The 14,344-nt window shown below is 40.8% G+C and overlaps 1 protein-coding gene across 1 annotated transcript in view; it reads left to right on the forward strand.

The window, feature by feature from the left end:
* Nucleotides 1–14,344, forward strand: part of LOC150077367 (MAM and LDL-receptor class A domain-containing protein 1-like) — an 87,687-nt gene that overhangs the window by 20,605 nt on the left and 52,738 nt on the right. The window contains exons 5-7 of the mRNA XM_090385872.1: nt 84–177; nt 304–450; nt 3,327–3,410. Coding sequence (XP_090241998.1) covers nt 84–177; nt 304–450; nt 3,327–3,410 — 325 coding nt within the window. The remainder of the gene's footprint in view (nt 1–83; nt 178–303; nt 451–3,326; nt 3,411–14,344) is intronic.

The following is a 14,344-nucleotide window of genomic DNA, read 5'->3' on the forward strand; positions in this document are numbered from 1 at the left end:
TTTCCCTTACATTAGAAAAAAATTGACACAATCTCAATTAGCACAGGAATTAGCTTTGCTAACTTGTCTCTTTATTTTAACAGTTGATATTTGAAGCTTTTCCTCAGATAACACAACTCAGCAGAAGAGGATATGTCGCTTTGGACGATGTTGAAATTACAGACGGACCGTGTTCAGGTAAACCCATTTGTATTTGTAATTTGTTTTTGTATTTTAATTGTAATTGCATTGATTTTGTAAGATTAAATGAATAACAGAAAGCGGTATAGCAATATACCAACAACGTTTTGTTTTTTCAAATAGGTGATTGCACATTTGATCAGGATTTTTGTAATTGGACCAATGCCAATGGTACTGACGAATTTGATTGGAATATGGGCAGAGGTAGTCAAAATTCTTTGACAGGTCCTGAGAGAGATCACGGAAGTAGCATCATTGGAAGAAGGACAGGTAACTTTGTTTTAATATATTACTAAAACTATTAACATGAATTATTACACAGTTTAAATGACTGTGATAAAACATGATTGTTGAAAATAAGTATGTTATATAAATTGTTTTTTCGCTTCCTGTCAAAATTCAGAGTGATTCTTGAAGATTTGACAATGCTCAATTCAAATATGGCAACCACATTGCTGTAACACCCACCAATTTTAAGGGAGAAGGGATTAAAGTCAAAGCTCAGTTTTTGGTAAAATTATTTAATGTGTTTTAAGGAAATGTTCCACACAGTAATAAATATTGATCAATGGGTCTATTTACCTTATTCTATCTAGAAAAATGTTTATCTCATATCAAAACACTTATTTTTCTCTTTTTTTTTTTTTTTTTTTTTTTTTTTGCTTTGCATAATCGTCCATTAGTGTCTCCGGTACGAGATTTCAACAGTAGTCTGCCAACAAATTTCGACTCCATTTCCCCCGGTATCTTAGCATTAGCATTAGTAGGGCCCATATGCAAGAAAACAAGCTTATATAGCATCAGCCAAAAAAAAAAAAAAAAACTCCCTTCCCATTTCACCCATCCATTCACTCCAAATGTTTGTCTAGTGCTGCCTTGAACTTATTTAAGTTGCTGACCTTCACTACAACAGATAGAACTTTGTTCCAGCTATCAACCACCCGCTGGCTAAATGCGAATTTCCGCACATTTACTCTACAATTGGCTTTCCTCAATTTGAATTTATGCCTCCTCAGGTGAGCAATCTGAGCAAGAGGAAGAATCCCATTAGCATTGAGCTTGCTCAATCCATTCAAGTCTTTGTACACCTCAATTAGATCTCCCAGGTGCCTAGTCTCCAGAAGCTGCAATTTACAGGACTTAAGCCTTTCTGGGTAACACCAACCCTTTTTTCCACTCGCCAATATCGTTGCCCTTCTCTGTACTCGTTCCAGCAGCTCTACATCTTTCCTAAAATTAGGCCTGTTTACAATATTGAAGGTGGGGCCTAACCATTGCCTTATACAAGGGGCCGGGCGCCTCCGTAGCCAGGTGGGAAGGAGCAGCAGTGCGTAGCACACGCTTCTTGATTAGACCAGGGTTCGAGCCCGTCACCACCAAATATGGAGGATGCGGAAAGGTCAGGGAATGACCACCGCATATTCCCAGAGCAATATGGCCTTAGTTGTTAATGCTCCTAAAAAAAAACCAAAATACAAAGGGCCCTTATCCTTGCTAGCAAAATTCCTGTATATCATTGGCAAGACAACATGAGCTACTTTTGCAGACTTTTTGAACTGCTCAGAAAACTTCATATCTGAGTGTACAGTTACCCCCAGGTCCTTTTCATTCTCCACTACTCTGAGTGTAGTACCACCCAGTTGATACGTTACTCTGGGTTTACTGCTACCCATATGCACTACTTTACATTTGTCAATGTTAAACTTCAGTTGCCACCTCTCAGCCCATCTGCTCAACTTTTCTAGATCCTGTTGCAGTAGTGTACCGTCCTTACTGTTATTAACAACACTGTCACCCTTCGTATTGTCTGCAAACTTGGACATTAACCCGGATATACCTTCATCAATATCATTGATAAATACAGAAAACAACAATGGGCCCAACACCGAACCCTGGTGGACTCCACTAATAACATTAATTCGTGAATAGCAGTGTCCACTGATAACCACTCTCTGTCTTCTCCCACTCAACCATCCTTTTATCCATTGTAGCAACTTGCCCTTAATGCCATATTGATTTCCTTTGTGACTACATCATAGTAACCAATAAGATTTGTCAGACAAGACTTCCCCTGAACAAATCCATGCTGTGTCTGAACTATAACTGCAGTTTTGTATAGATAATTCTGCATCGCTTCTTTAACCAGTGACTTCATTATTTTCCCTGGAACAGAAGTTAGACTAACAGGTCTGTAATTTCCCGTGTAACTTTTGAACCCCCTTTGTGAACAGGGGACACATTTGCACATCTTCAGTCCATGGGGACCGCACCTGAATCCAAGGAAGCTTTAATAATTATGGTTAATGGTTTGCTTACTTCCTTTGCTGCCTCCTTTAATATAACTGGATAAATCTCATCCACCCCAGGTACCTTCCTTATGTTTAACTTCAACAATTTTTCCTCCACTTTGCGCTCAGTTATTACAAAATCACGTAGCTCCCTGTTAGAGTTTGATAAACTTCTGTCATTCCCATCTTTTAATAATGTGTAAATGTAGATGCAAAATACTCATTCAGTTTATCAGCTACCTGAGCATGATCATCAATAGTGGACCAATCTGATTCATCCCTTTTCTTCTAGAGTTCACAGAAGTAAAGCACTCTTTCAGGAGGCGCATTAACCTTGAACAGCATTTCTTAGTTGGTATGAAAAGTCTCGTACCCTCCACGATTAAGTCCCTGAAGGCTTCCCATTTAGAATTCACCATTGGTAACACATGAGTTCATCCCACTGCAACTCTGTGAGACTACTGTTAGCACCTTTACGAAAGCAAAAACCCTTCCTTCCCCTGATGGTAGTTATATCTTTAAGTAAATCCCAAATAAGCAATTCCAAAACATTTCTTTAATGGTATTATATTTTCCTTTACCCTTATTTTATATAACATGCCATTAATGGTGAAGACATCGTAGACACAATTTTCTTGAAGAGAACTGCGTTTCTGGTGGGTGGGCGAAAAGTCAAATTGGTGATTGGTGCTGTCCTAAATTTACACAATGATTAATAATTGATGATTAATTATTAGTGATTAATAATATTATTAATAAAATATATAATATACAAGTATTGCTGTTATATCTTAATAAGAAATTTGACATAAAATTTAACATATGGAATCCGTCGTATTCCACTTTTATATTTATTAGGTGGTTATGCTTACATCGATTCTTCTTTTCCTCAAAAGCCTGGTGACCGTGCACAGTTATGGAGTCCCATTTTGAACTATGATGGTAGGTATTTCACAATAGTGTCACATGTTAGTTAATTTTCTGGGGGGCAGCAAATAGTAATAAGTAGTTAAAACTAATCCTAAAATATTCTAAGTAAGCATTTTAATTTTGAAATGGATCAGAGCTCCTGTTCCAAATTTATAGTTATTTCTGTAGGTGATGCCATGAAATCGGAATTCAACTTAAAGCAATTCCGAGGAGCAACAGAATATATGTTGAAAATTTGGCAGCAATCTGCATTTTTCTTGTAGTTTAATGAGAAAACATACTTTCATTTATGTCCAATTTTGTGCGGAGTGGGGGGGGGGTGGAGAACGAGGGTAGTAAAATCCTAACTGGATCTGAAATTTTCCCAACGACCATCAGAATGCAAGTTGAAAATTTGGCCTCAGTTCAAGTTTTAGTTCTAGAGTAACATGTGAAATATACTTTCATTTATATGAATCGATTCGATTTCTGTGGAGGAAGGGGGGGGAGTTATGACTGATCTTAAAAGCTTTCAAAGGACTAACTTTCCAGGGACACTTGAAAATGTGGTATCTATTCGACTTTTTCTTGTTAATACACGCAATGCATTAACAAGAAAAACAGGGCATTCTATTTTTTTTTAATTAATATTTCTTTTTCTGCGATTAAATTAAAAGTCGTCTTATCAGTTAATTGCTAAGGTTATAACTTTATAGAACACTTAATAAAACTTGTGTAGGTTTACATTCTCTAAACTTATCTGTTCAGTTTAATTACAACTGTATAATATATAATATATCACGAACATCATTTTGTAAACCAAATGTAGAAAACAGAAGTAAGTCCGGCTACTAGTAAAACGTGAAGCTATGTTAAAATCCTTTTATCATAAATATTGTTTTGATTTAACTGTTTAAATTCACTGGACTTCTTTAATTACATTACAGTCACCCACTCTGGTACTTAAAATATACTATAAAGAATTTTCTTTTTCAAATATCATTGAGTTGTTGCTCTAAATATGCTTAATGCTTTTATCATCAAGATTATTTGATGTTGATTTCTTTTTTTCTCTGACCTCACTCCTTCTGTCAATCACTAAATTGAATAAATATTGACATAGACTCGTGCTACAGGAATTCAATACTTATTTATTTCACTCTACAGCCTAACCTCTGAATTCAGATAATTGTATTATATTATTTAATGCAGACTACTCTTCGATATTACATAGGAAGTATAATATATAATTTACACTGTATACATTCTTTGAAAAGATCAAAATTATTCAGCTAACGCTGTCCTCTGCTGCTACAAGGTAGTCAATATTCTTATAGTACTTATACAGTTAATAATATTTACACGTTACATCTCTGGCATGTAATTTCTGGAGGATAGGGTGTAAACTCTAAAACTAGGTGCTTATTTTATAATCATCATTATTGCTATATATGCCCCTTGACATGGGCGCCTGTACATGGTGAGGGACCTCCCAGTGACGCTGCTGAGCATCCATATTAACATCACTGGGATTCAACGCCCACGCTTAGGTTCCAGGCTGCTATCATAGTAACCCGGCGTGTTTGCCGTGCGCTGCGCTGCGCTCCGTGGAAATTCGGAAAGGTGGTGTTTCAGGAGGCGCAGATTCAACACGCCTCTATGGCCTCTGCTTCGACAAGACGGGTGGTTCTGGAAGGCCCGGCTAGGATCAGTTGGCTAGTGGGTCAGCCGTGTCAATGCCCCTACTCCTATGGTCCGAGGGACAGGATCCAAGGCTGGCGGAGGTGCGGGTATGGTGCTTCGGTAGCCCTGTCGTTCCACTCCCCAGCATTCATTTAATCCTTGCTGGGTAGTGGGCTTCACTTTGGGCTCCGTGATGGGTGAGGCGTACAAAGGGGCACTGATCCATGATGCTTTCCTGAAACGTGAGCATAAAGTATAGGTTTTCTTTGATAAGGAAAAGCGTATGAGACGACTTGGAGATACGGAATTTTCAAAGACATGTATAATTTTGGTCTTGGGGACACATTGGCATCTTTATTAAAAATTTCCTCAAAAGCCAGTCGTTCCAAGTTTGTGCACAATTTTCTCTACCTCTCTCTCTCTCTCGGCCATTTCGCCAAGAGAAGGGAGTTCCCCAAGGATCAGTACTGAGTGCAACGCCTTTTGCTATCAAAGTTAATTCTATTACTGAAAAACTTCCTCCAACCGTAAATAGTGCTCTCTGTGTTGATGACTTTAGCATCTTTTTGCATTCCATTATTTCTTATATTTCGAGGGTACAGCTCTAAAACGGTGTTCGCAGGCCGGCAGCTAGTTAGTACACCGGAACGAACCTATTGGTAACTCTATAGGAGAGGCGCCTCCAGACAGGTGGGAAGGAGCTGCAGTGCGTAGCACACGCTTCTTGATTAGACCGGGGTTCGAGCCCGTCACCACAAATTACAGAGGATGCGGAAAGGTCAGGGAATGACCACTGTATATTCCCGGAGCAATATGGCCTTAGTTGCTAATGGTCCTAAAAACCAAAAACAACAACTCTCTAGGAGGCTTACGGATCAGCTAGTGTATAATCTTGCTACCTCCACTCTGCCAGATAGTGACTGGAGGAAGTCCGAGTAGTGCGAGTGCGGGGGACATTACGTGGGCTCGACAATGTCAAGGATCTGGGTATATTCTTACCATGTGTACGCCATATCCAAAAATTTCATTACTTCATACAGCATGTCCCACCCACTTTTTCTTACTGTTGGATACACCATGAATTGTCAAACTAATAGAGCAAGCTTATCTATGAAAAGTCTAAACCTCACAAACACTTTCTAATTTTTTCACAAATATACGTGGTCTCAATTCTAATCTCAACGATGTCCATTTCCACTTGCAGTCTGGCAAACCCCATGTATTTTTGCTGACAGGATCTCAGTTATCGGTTGATTCAACTACTGCTCATCTCAGATGCCCAAATTATTCGCTTATTGATTCCTTTCGCTTCAAAGGTGGTTTTGTGCATATGTCCGTTCTGATATTCCCTGGCAGAGACTTGGTAATTTGGAATCTCCTCTCTTCGATCTTCTCTGGCTTAAAATCTCTCTACCTCATTGTGTCAAATTCATCTGTTGTCTCTACCGCTCTCCCAGCTCCATTAATCACTTGGAGCTCTTTGACTTCCTCTCTTTGCAACTTGACTTTCTCCAGTCCAACTTTCCTAACAGTGAGGTAATTTTCCTTGGTGATTTTAATGTTCACAACTCCAGCTGGCTTCCGTTTTCTAGTCACACCGACCCAGCTGGTTGAGATGCTGAGGCTTTTGCAATTACTAATGACCTTTCACAGATTGTTCATTTAGCTACAAGAATACCGGAAATCCTAATCATACAGCCAACACGCTTGAACTTTTTCTCACAAATAACCCTTCTAAGTACAAGGTCGAAGTGAGAGGTCCTTTAGGCACTTCAGATCACAACCTGGTGATTGTCTCTTCGCCAATGGAACCTTTATCACATGGAAATTCCCAACCTCGTGTTGTTTGGCATTAGAAGAATGCAAAATGGGATGACCTGCGAGATTACTTTTCTTCTTTTCCTTGGTCCGATTACAGTTTCAAAACTTCTGATGTCAACATTTGCTCAGATCGTGTCAGTGAAATTATTCTTGCAGGAATGGAATCCTCTATCCTACACTCCTCTTTAAAATCTCGTCCTTTCTCTAAACCTCGGTTTTCCAATAAATGTACTAAGGCTGTTCAAGAGAAGAACGTTGCATATCGTAATTGCGTTGTTTCTAATTCTTCATTTTCATTTTCTGCCTACACCAAAGCTCGCAACAATCGTAAAGCAGTTATTAATCAGTCCAAACTAGAGTTTGAACAGGCTAAGAGTAGAAAACTTACTTCTTGCCCTAATTGTAACCGATCATTCTGGTCTCTTGCCAAAGCTATTGGCCGCAACTTTTGCACTTCTCTGCTCCCACCGCTGTCCAAACCAGGTGGTTCTGTTGTCACTTCAGCCAAAGATAAAGTTGACCTGCCATCATCCCATTTTTCTTCCAACTCATGTATGAATGATCTTGGTAAAACAGCTCTCTCCATTCTCAACACGCTCCATTCAATGCTTCCTGTGGTCTTCCGTCAAAGGGATGTCTGAAGGATTTTGACGAATCGTGATACCAAGAAAGCTCCAGTTCCCGATGGTATTTCTCCACTTGTTCTCAAAACCTGTGCTCCTGAACTTACTCCTATTCTTTGACGCCTTTTTTCACTTTCTTATTCCAAAGGTGTTTTTCCTTCTGCTTGGAAATTTGCTCATATCCAGCCAGTTTCTAAAAAGGGTGACAAATCCCTCCCATTCAATTATCGTCCCATTGCAATTACTTCTACTCTTTCTAAAGTAATGGAGAAATCCATTAACCGCCAACTCTTAAACTACCTAGAAACCTTCCGTCTGATCAACGATCGCCAGTACGGATTCCGTGAATGTCGATCACTGGTGATATTCTGGCTTATGTAACCCATTTATGGTCTAATTCAATGGAAAGGTTCGGTGACACACAAGTAGTTGCTCTTGATATCTCAAAGGCTTTCGATCGTATTTGGCATAAAGGTCTTCTAAACAAACTTTCATCTTATGGTTTCCCATCTGTTTTATGTAATTGGTTATCCAGTTTTCTCTCTGATCGTTCACTGAGGATGATGGTAGATGGCTCTCTTTCTTCTAACTTCTCCACTAATGCCGGTTTCCCCCACTATTTTCCTCTTCTTCCATTGACTGGAAATCCTATCCATAGTTTTGCCGATGATAGCACATTGCATTCCACTTTCCATTTTGAGAAATCTTGCCCTGCTCAATCATCTTTAACTTTTCGAAAATCTGTTACCAATTCCTTAAATGCGGATCTTCAGGTAATTCTCCAGTGGGGCAAAAACAACTTTGTTGATTTCAATCCTTCTAAAACTCAGTCTTGTCTTATATCTCGCCAAAATGATTCTTCTGCTCCTGTGCTTATCTTTGGTGATACTCCGATTTCTAGGCAAAATAATATATCTCTTTTGGGGATTACCCTGACTTCTAATCTCTTTTGGCACAAGCACATTACAAATATTGCTTCCTCTGCATCTAAAAAACTTGGTTTTCTCTTTCGCTCTCGGCATTACTTTTCTTCCAAACAGCTGTTCACTCTGTACACATCGAAAATCCGCCCTACCATGGAATATTGTTCCCACATCTGGGGTGGTGCCCCCAAAACCTCCTCTCTCTCAAGCTTCTTGATTCCATTCAGAAGAGGGCAATTAGATTAATTAATGATGCAATCCATCTCTAACAGAGTCTCTCCACTCGCTCTCTCATAGACGTACTCTTTCTGCTGCATGCCTTTTCTACAGATATTTCCATGGGCACTGTTCTTCTGAATTGGCTTCTATAATTCCTGCTCTCTCTTTCAAAACAGTCCGAACAAGTGCAGCCACCAGCCAACACACATTTACTGTCCAACGTCAAACTCACAGAATAAACTTTTCATCTTCCTCATTTATTCATTCAACTGCCGTTTTCTGGAACAACTTTCCTTCGTATGTGTTTCCTGAAAATTACAGTCTACAGAAGTTCAAGTCCAATGTCAACAAATATCTTCTTTCATCTTGTCAACCTCCAACCCAAGCACGGTACTAAGTACTATAGGTTCTAATGTGTCTCGTGTTTGGGGTTTACATAAAAAAAAAAAAAAAAAAAAGTCCTGCAACATGAGGATTATCGAAAGGCAATTTCAGTACGCCATTGACCACGCTAACTGTTGGCAATGGCCAATGGTTTCAGATTCTGACCTCAGAAGACCATTTGCGTACATTTTTGTCGCAAACGGAACCTTCATCATGAACCAGAACTCAAGCTCGGACAAAACATCATTCCAGTAGCACCCGAGACGAAATTCTTCGGGCTCATATTCGATAAGAAATTGACATTTTTATCATATATCCATCAACTGCAGACAAAGTTCACGAGGGTATTGAACATCCTACGTGCTATCTCTTCCAATAAATGGAGTGCAGACCTCTGCACTTTACTCCGCCTTTATCGTACACTTGTCCGATTTAAATTAGACTATGGGTCCCAAGTGTACGCATCGGCTAGAAACAGCGTACTACGGTGGCTAGACCCAAATTCACCATCAAACCATCCTTATTGCTACTGGCGCATTTAGAACTTCTACTGTCCAGAGTTTATATATCGAAGCAGGCGAATGGCCACTGACCCTGGGACGAAAGCAATTGTCACTAAAATATACCTTTAAAATGAAATCCCTGCTAGACCATCCCACCCCACGTGGACATCCGTTTTGGGGCCACTATGGCAAAATCTATATAGCACTCGTCAGATTGCCAACTATCTCTTTGGTATTCGTGACCAAGAGCTGCTCAGACAGCTGAATATTACAGTAGACAATGTTACTGAGGCAACCCGTACCACCCTGGCATGCTCATTCCACCATGCAACTTCTCCCTCCATAATGCAGGAAAAGCGAGGACATTATAGAGTCTACTTACAACTCTATGCTTTCCACCGATCTTCTTACTCTGATTTCTTGCCTGTGTTCACGAATGGCTCGAAATCAGAATCATTCATGGGATCTGCCGTAGTCTTCCGAGACAGTACATTATCTGAGAAGATTCACGACAAATGCAGCTGATTTGTATGCTATACAATTCGCCTTGGACCACATTAAAACTGAAGCACCAAAGGTGTATGGTGTATACCGATTCTCCAAGTATACTGCGGGCTTTATCGAGGATGAGGTATAATCCTCATCAATTCCTGACCCGGATCCAGTAGACGTTACTCTATCTGAACATACATTCGTTTCTTCTGGATTCCAAGCCACATTGGGACCAGGGGAAATGAACTAGCAGACGCTGCGGCCAGATCACCAAAACCCCACAACACTCGTTGCCTATTAGTCCCCTATACAGAATACAGGCAGGTGATACACCTTACGTTACTCTCCCAATGGCAGCAATCTTGGCATGGGAAGGTCACAAACAAGCTCTAGCGGTCTAGTCTGCGCAGAAATCGCAAAGAGTAAGTTGTTCTAGCTCGCCTCTGCATAGGACAGTCATTGGACGGAGTCATCCCTGTTGATGGCAGATGCCTCTCCTATGCGTGAGAAATTTGGCTTGTTTTTAACCATTCGTCATATTTTAACTCTGGGTCCACGTTATAGACACGAACGCATATTACATTTTACCGCTTTTAGTCATCCTGAGCCTTGTATACTCAGTCAGATTTTATCAAATAATGACTGCGTGTCTTCTGTTTTTTGTTTTTTAAATTCAATTAACCTATGTACACGTATTTCAAATTCACCTTTTTACTGTTATACCTTTATTGTTATATTTTGTATCATTGTATACTCTGAAAATGTTACCAAATTGTTTAGGTCACTAAAATTTTATTTGTATTTTTTATGACCTGGTCTTGGCGCATTACAGTTGCTAATACTCCAATAAAACCTAAAACAAACAAAGCCATATTGTGTAAATGAGTAAATTGATTTTTCACTATTAATGCGGCGCTGCTGATTGATGCTTTAGAAATTGATGCTTATGCTCTAGTTGTTATTTTAAGGCAATGTTTGCATTATAAACTGAAAGAAGGCTTTACCTATAGCGAGGTGGATGTTATCTAACTTCCTGTGCAACTTTTGTCTATTTTATCAGGTATTTCCTTTACATATTATAAAGTTTGTCTCATTAGGCTTAGCATTCTGCTGACCGTATGCTAACACGTTATGTCACGGGTTGTTACATCGTAAACACAGAGATTAGGCTTAGCGTGTTCGCTACTTGCTACTGCTTAAACTCTGATAGCAAATGCTCATTACAATCAGTTATTGAATCCGCTGATGTTAGTGAATCACTACGTGACCAGAAGGCTACAGTCCAATGCACGGTTCCTGTTTATCATAGAGACTTGTTTCAACCATCATTTTGCTACTTTTAGGAGAATACTAACGGCGACCCGATTATCTGGAAACCCCTGTTTTCCGTTTTTCGAAAATCATGTCCACTGCAGACTATAATATCATCGATGAATGCCAGGACTTTACTCCTGAAACTATCCAAACTCTAGGCCTACGGTGTGATACCGAGGCCTCCAGGCCTACTCCAGCGACCAAGAAGCGTAATAAAAAATAATTTCCGAAATCAGAAATGGAAACCAGATCCCAAAGTGAACGAAAGGAACTCCAAGACCGATGTTCCCAGCAAGGAGAAAATGATGATGAAGAGACACCACTGGATCCCACTCTACCTGAGGGTCCCGTTTTAGAGCAGGTTCTCTACCTGAGAACTGCACTAGAAACTTTAATGAAGACAACCAACAGCAGAGTCAGTACAGCTCTGCGTGCAGACATAGTTTCCCTATGGACGAAGTTGGAAACCATTTTACTTACAACGCACCTCGAACGCGAGAAAGCAGTGGCTAAACTCGAGGCATATCTTGACGGTAGGGATAATCAAATGCAACAGCGCGCCCCTATCTATGCAGACGCGCTGAGGATTCCCAGAAATGCTGAACAAACAACTGAAACAGGAAACTCAACCAAAAGGAAAACTCTTCTACAAAAACCACATCTGGTAATTGTTAGACCTACTTCCACAGAAGATCATCACACAAGTGAAGAAGTAAAAAATATAGTGGTCGCAAATTTAGCAGAAGACCTGAAAATGGCAAAAATTAAATCTGTGCGTAAGACACGTAATATTGGTGTCATAATTGAAACGAAAGAAGAAGCTAACAAAATCATTAGTAACCCCAAAATACAAACACTTGGCCTACAGGCTGCACCCCCGAAAAGAAAGGGGCCCAGCATAATAATTTATGATACCGAAAAGGACCTAACCCCAGCAACACTCCAGGATGAACTATACAGAAGAAACCTCCAGCAGGACCACCCCGATGTTGAACCAAATGATCTCGTTTTCCCGAAATTCCAAAAAAATGCCAGAGTGGGAAATTCTACCAGCTGGGTAGTGGAGCTTTCCCCCGCACCTTGGAGAACAATAAGTCAACAAAATAGTGTTCATAAATTGGGGCAGTAACCGCTTCAAGGAGCATGTGGCTGTCCCCAAATGCTACAAGTGTTGTCGTTTTGGACACACGACACACACGTGCACCCAAGCTCAACCCACATGTGGACACTGTGCTGAGAGAGGCCACGACTTTAACTCGTGCACTAAAAAAGAAGACCCACCCACTTGCGCAAACTGCAAATCAATGAAAATGCAGGCAGATCATTCCATCCGGGACAATAAATGCCCTGTCTACACAAAAGCTAAGAGCACATGCCAACTAAGGCTCGATTATGGGGGCTTACCTTAAACCATTTAATACTACCACTGTAAAATTTGCACAAATTAATGCCCAGTGAGCTAAAGCAGTTGAGGAAAAAGGCAGATGAGGAGAACCTCGATATCCTCTTTCTTCAAGAGCCATATTCGCATAGTAAGGCAGTCAGAGGGTATCCGTTGACTTATAAGATCGTTCAAGTGGATGGGGAGACTCCATGGGCGGCTATTCTGGTCAGAAACTCTGATCTCACTGTTACCAAAATACCACATTAATGCCTTCCCTGGGCAGCCTGTGACCATATCATCACCTCTTTGGGGGAATTTTACGCAGTTTCTCTCTACTCTCGGCCGGGGGAGGATATTCTCCTGATTATTAGATACTTACAAAGCATCTCTCTGGAATTCCCAAATGCGAAAATCATCGTTGCCGCCGACGTAAACTGCAGGTCGCCAGCGTGGTTCAGTGAAACTCAAGATAGACGAGGCACAAACAACGGACAAAGACTGGAAGAATATCTCTCAAACAGTTCTTTCTCAATTCTGAACCAACCAAATAACCTACCGACCTTCTCTAGTACAATGTGGTAAGCCACAATTGATATCACCCTGGCCACAAGATCCGTTGCACGACACCTTTCATCCTGGACAGTTAGAGAAAGCTGGACCACTTCGGACCACCGTGTAATAACTTTCCAACTGCACCGATCAGTAAGCCGACAACAATTATAAGACAAACTCTACATAGATTTGCAATTGACAAGGCAAACTGGCAGGAATTTAAGGATTCACTGATCATGGCTGCCTACTCTCTTAGCACAGTTGGACTGAACGCAGACCAGCACCAAAAGGCAATTGTAAGTCTAGTCACTGAAAGCTCAATTAACTCTATTAAAAGGAAGAAACCTTCTCTTGGAGCCGTACCTTGGTGGTGCCCAGAGCTACAACAACTGCGACGGGAGGTTTACACCCGGCGGAAAAATTTCAACGCGCAAGACGGACATGGCCGGAAGCGGAAGTAGAGTATCTCAAGCAGCAGTACCGAACAGCAAGAAATGAATACACAGCCCTGATTAAACAAAGGAAGAAGCGCTCCTGGGAGCACCTAGTCTCCACAGTTGGAAATTCTGCTCCCTGGGGAGTGGTCTACAGAGTAATCACAAACAAACTCCCCAGGGGAGAAGTCATCCCAGCCACCAAGACGCCACAAGGCACGTATACAAAGACATGGTCCGAATCTATAAATAACATCCTTGACGCCATGTTCCATCAACACATGCCACCAAGCACCCCAGAGCAAATACTACTATGTGAGGAAAACAGCACATACACCACGGCCCAAGTGGAAGACAGATTCACCAAGGAAGAACTGGACACCGCTGCAGCAAAAATAAAAAAACAAGAAATCTCCAGGAGAAGATATGCTGGAGCCCGAGATCGTAAAGAAGGCTGTTGAAACCATCCCAAATGAGATCCTAAACCTCTTCAACCATTGCCTTGAAGCAGGCCATTTCCCAGCAGTATGGAGATCTGCAAAATTAAGGCTTATTCTCAAGAATCCGACAAAACCACAAGACCTTCCGGAGTCATACCGGCCCATCGCTCTTCTATCCATACTAAGCAAACTCCT

This window comes from Mastigoproctus giganteus, chromosome 12 (genome assembly GCF_048544385.1).
Source record: "Mastigoproctus giganteus isolate SK-2022 chromosome 12, ASM4854438v1, whole genome shotgun sequence".
NCBI lineage: Eukaryota > Metazoa > Arthropoda > Arachnida > Uropygi > Thelyphonidae > Mastigoproctus > Mastigoproctus giganteus.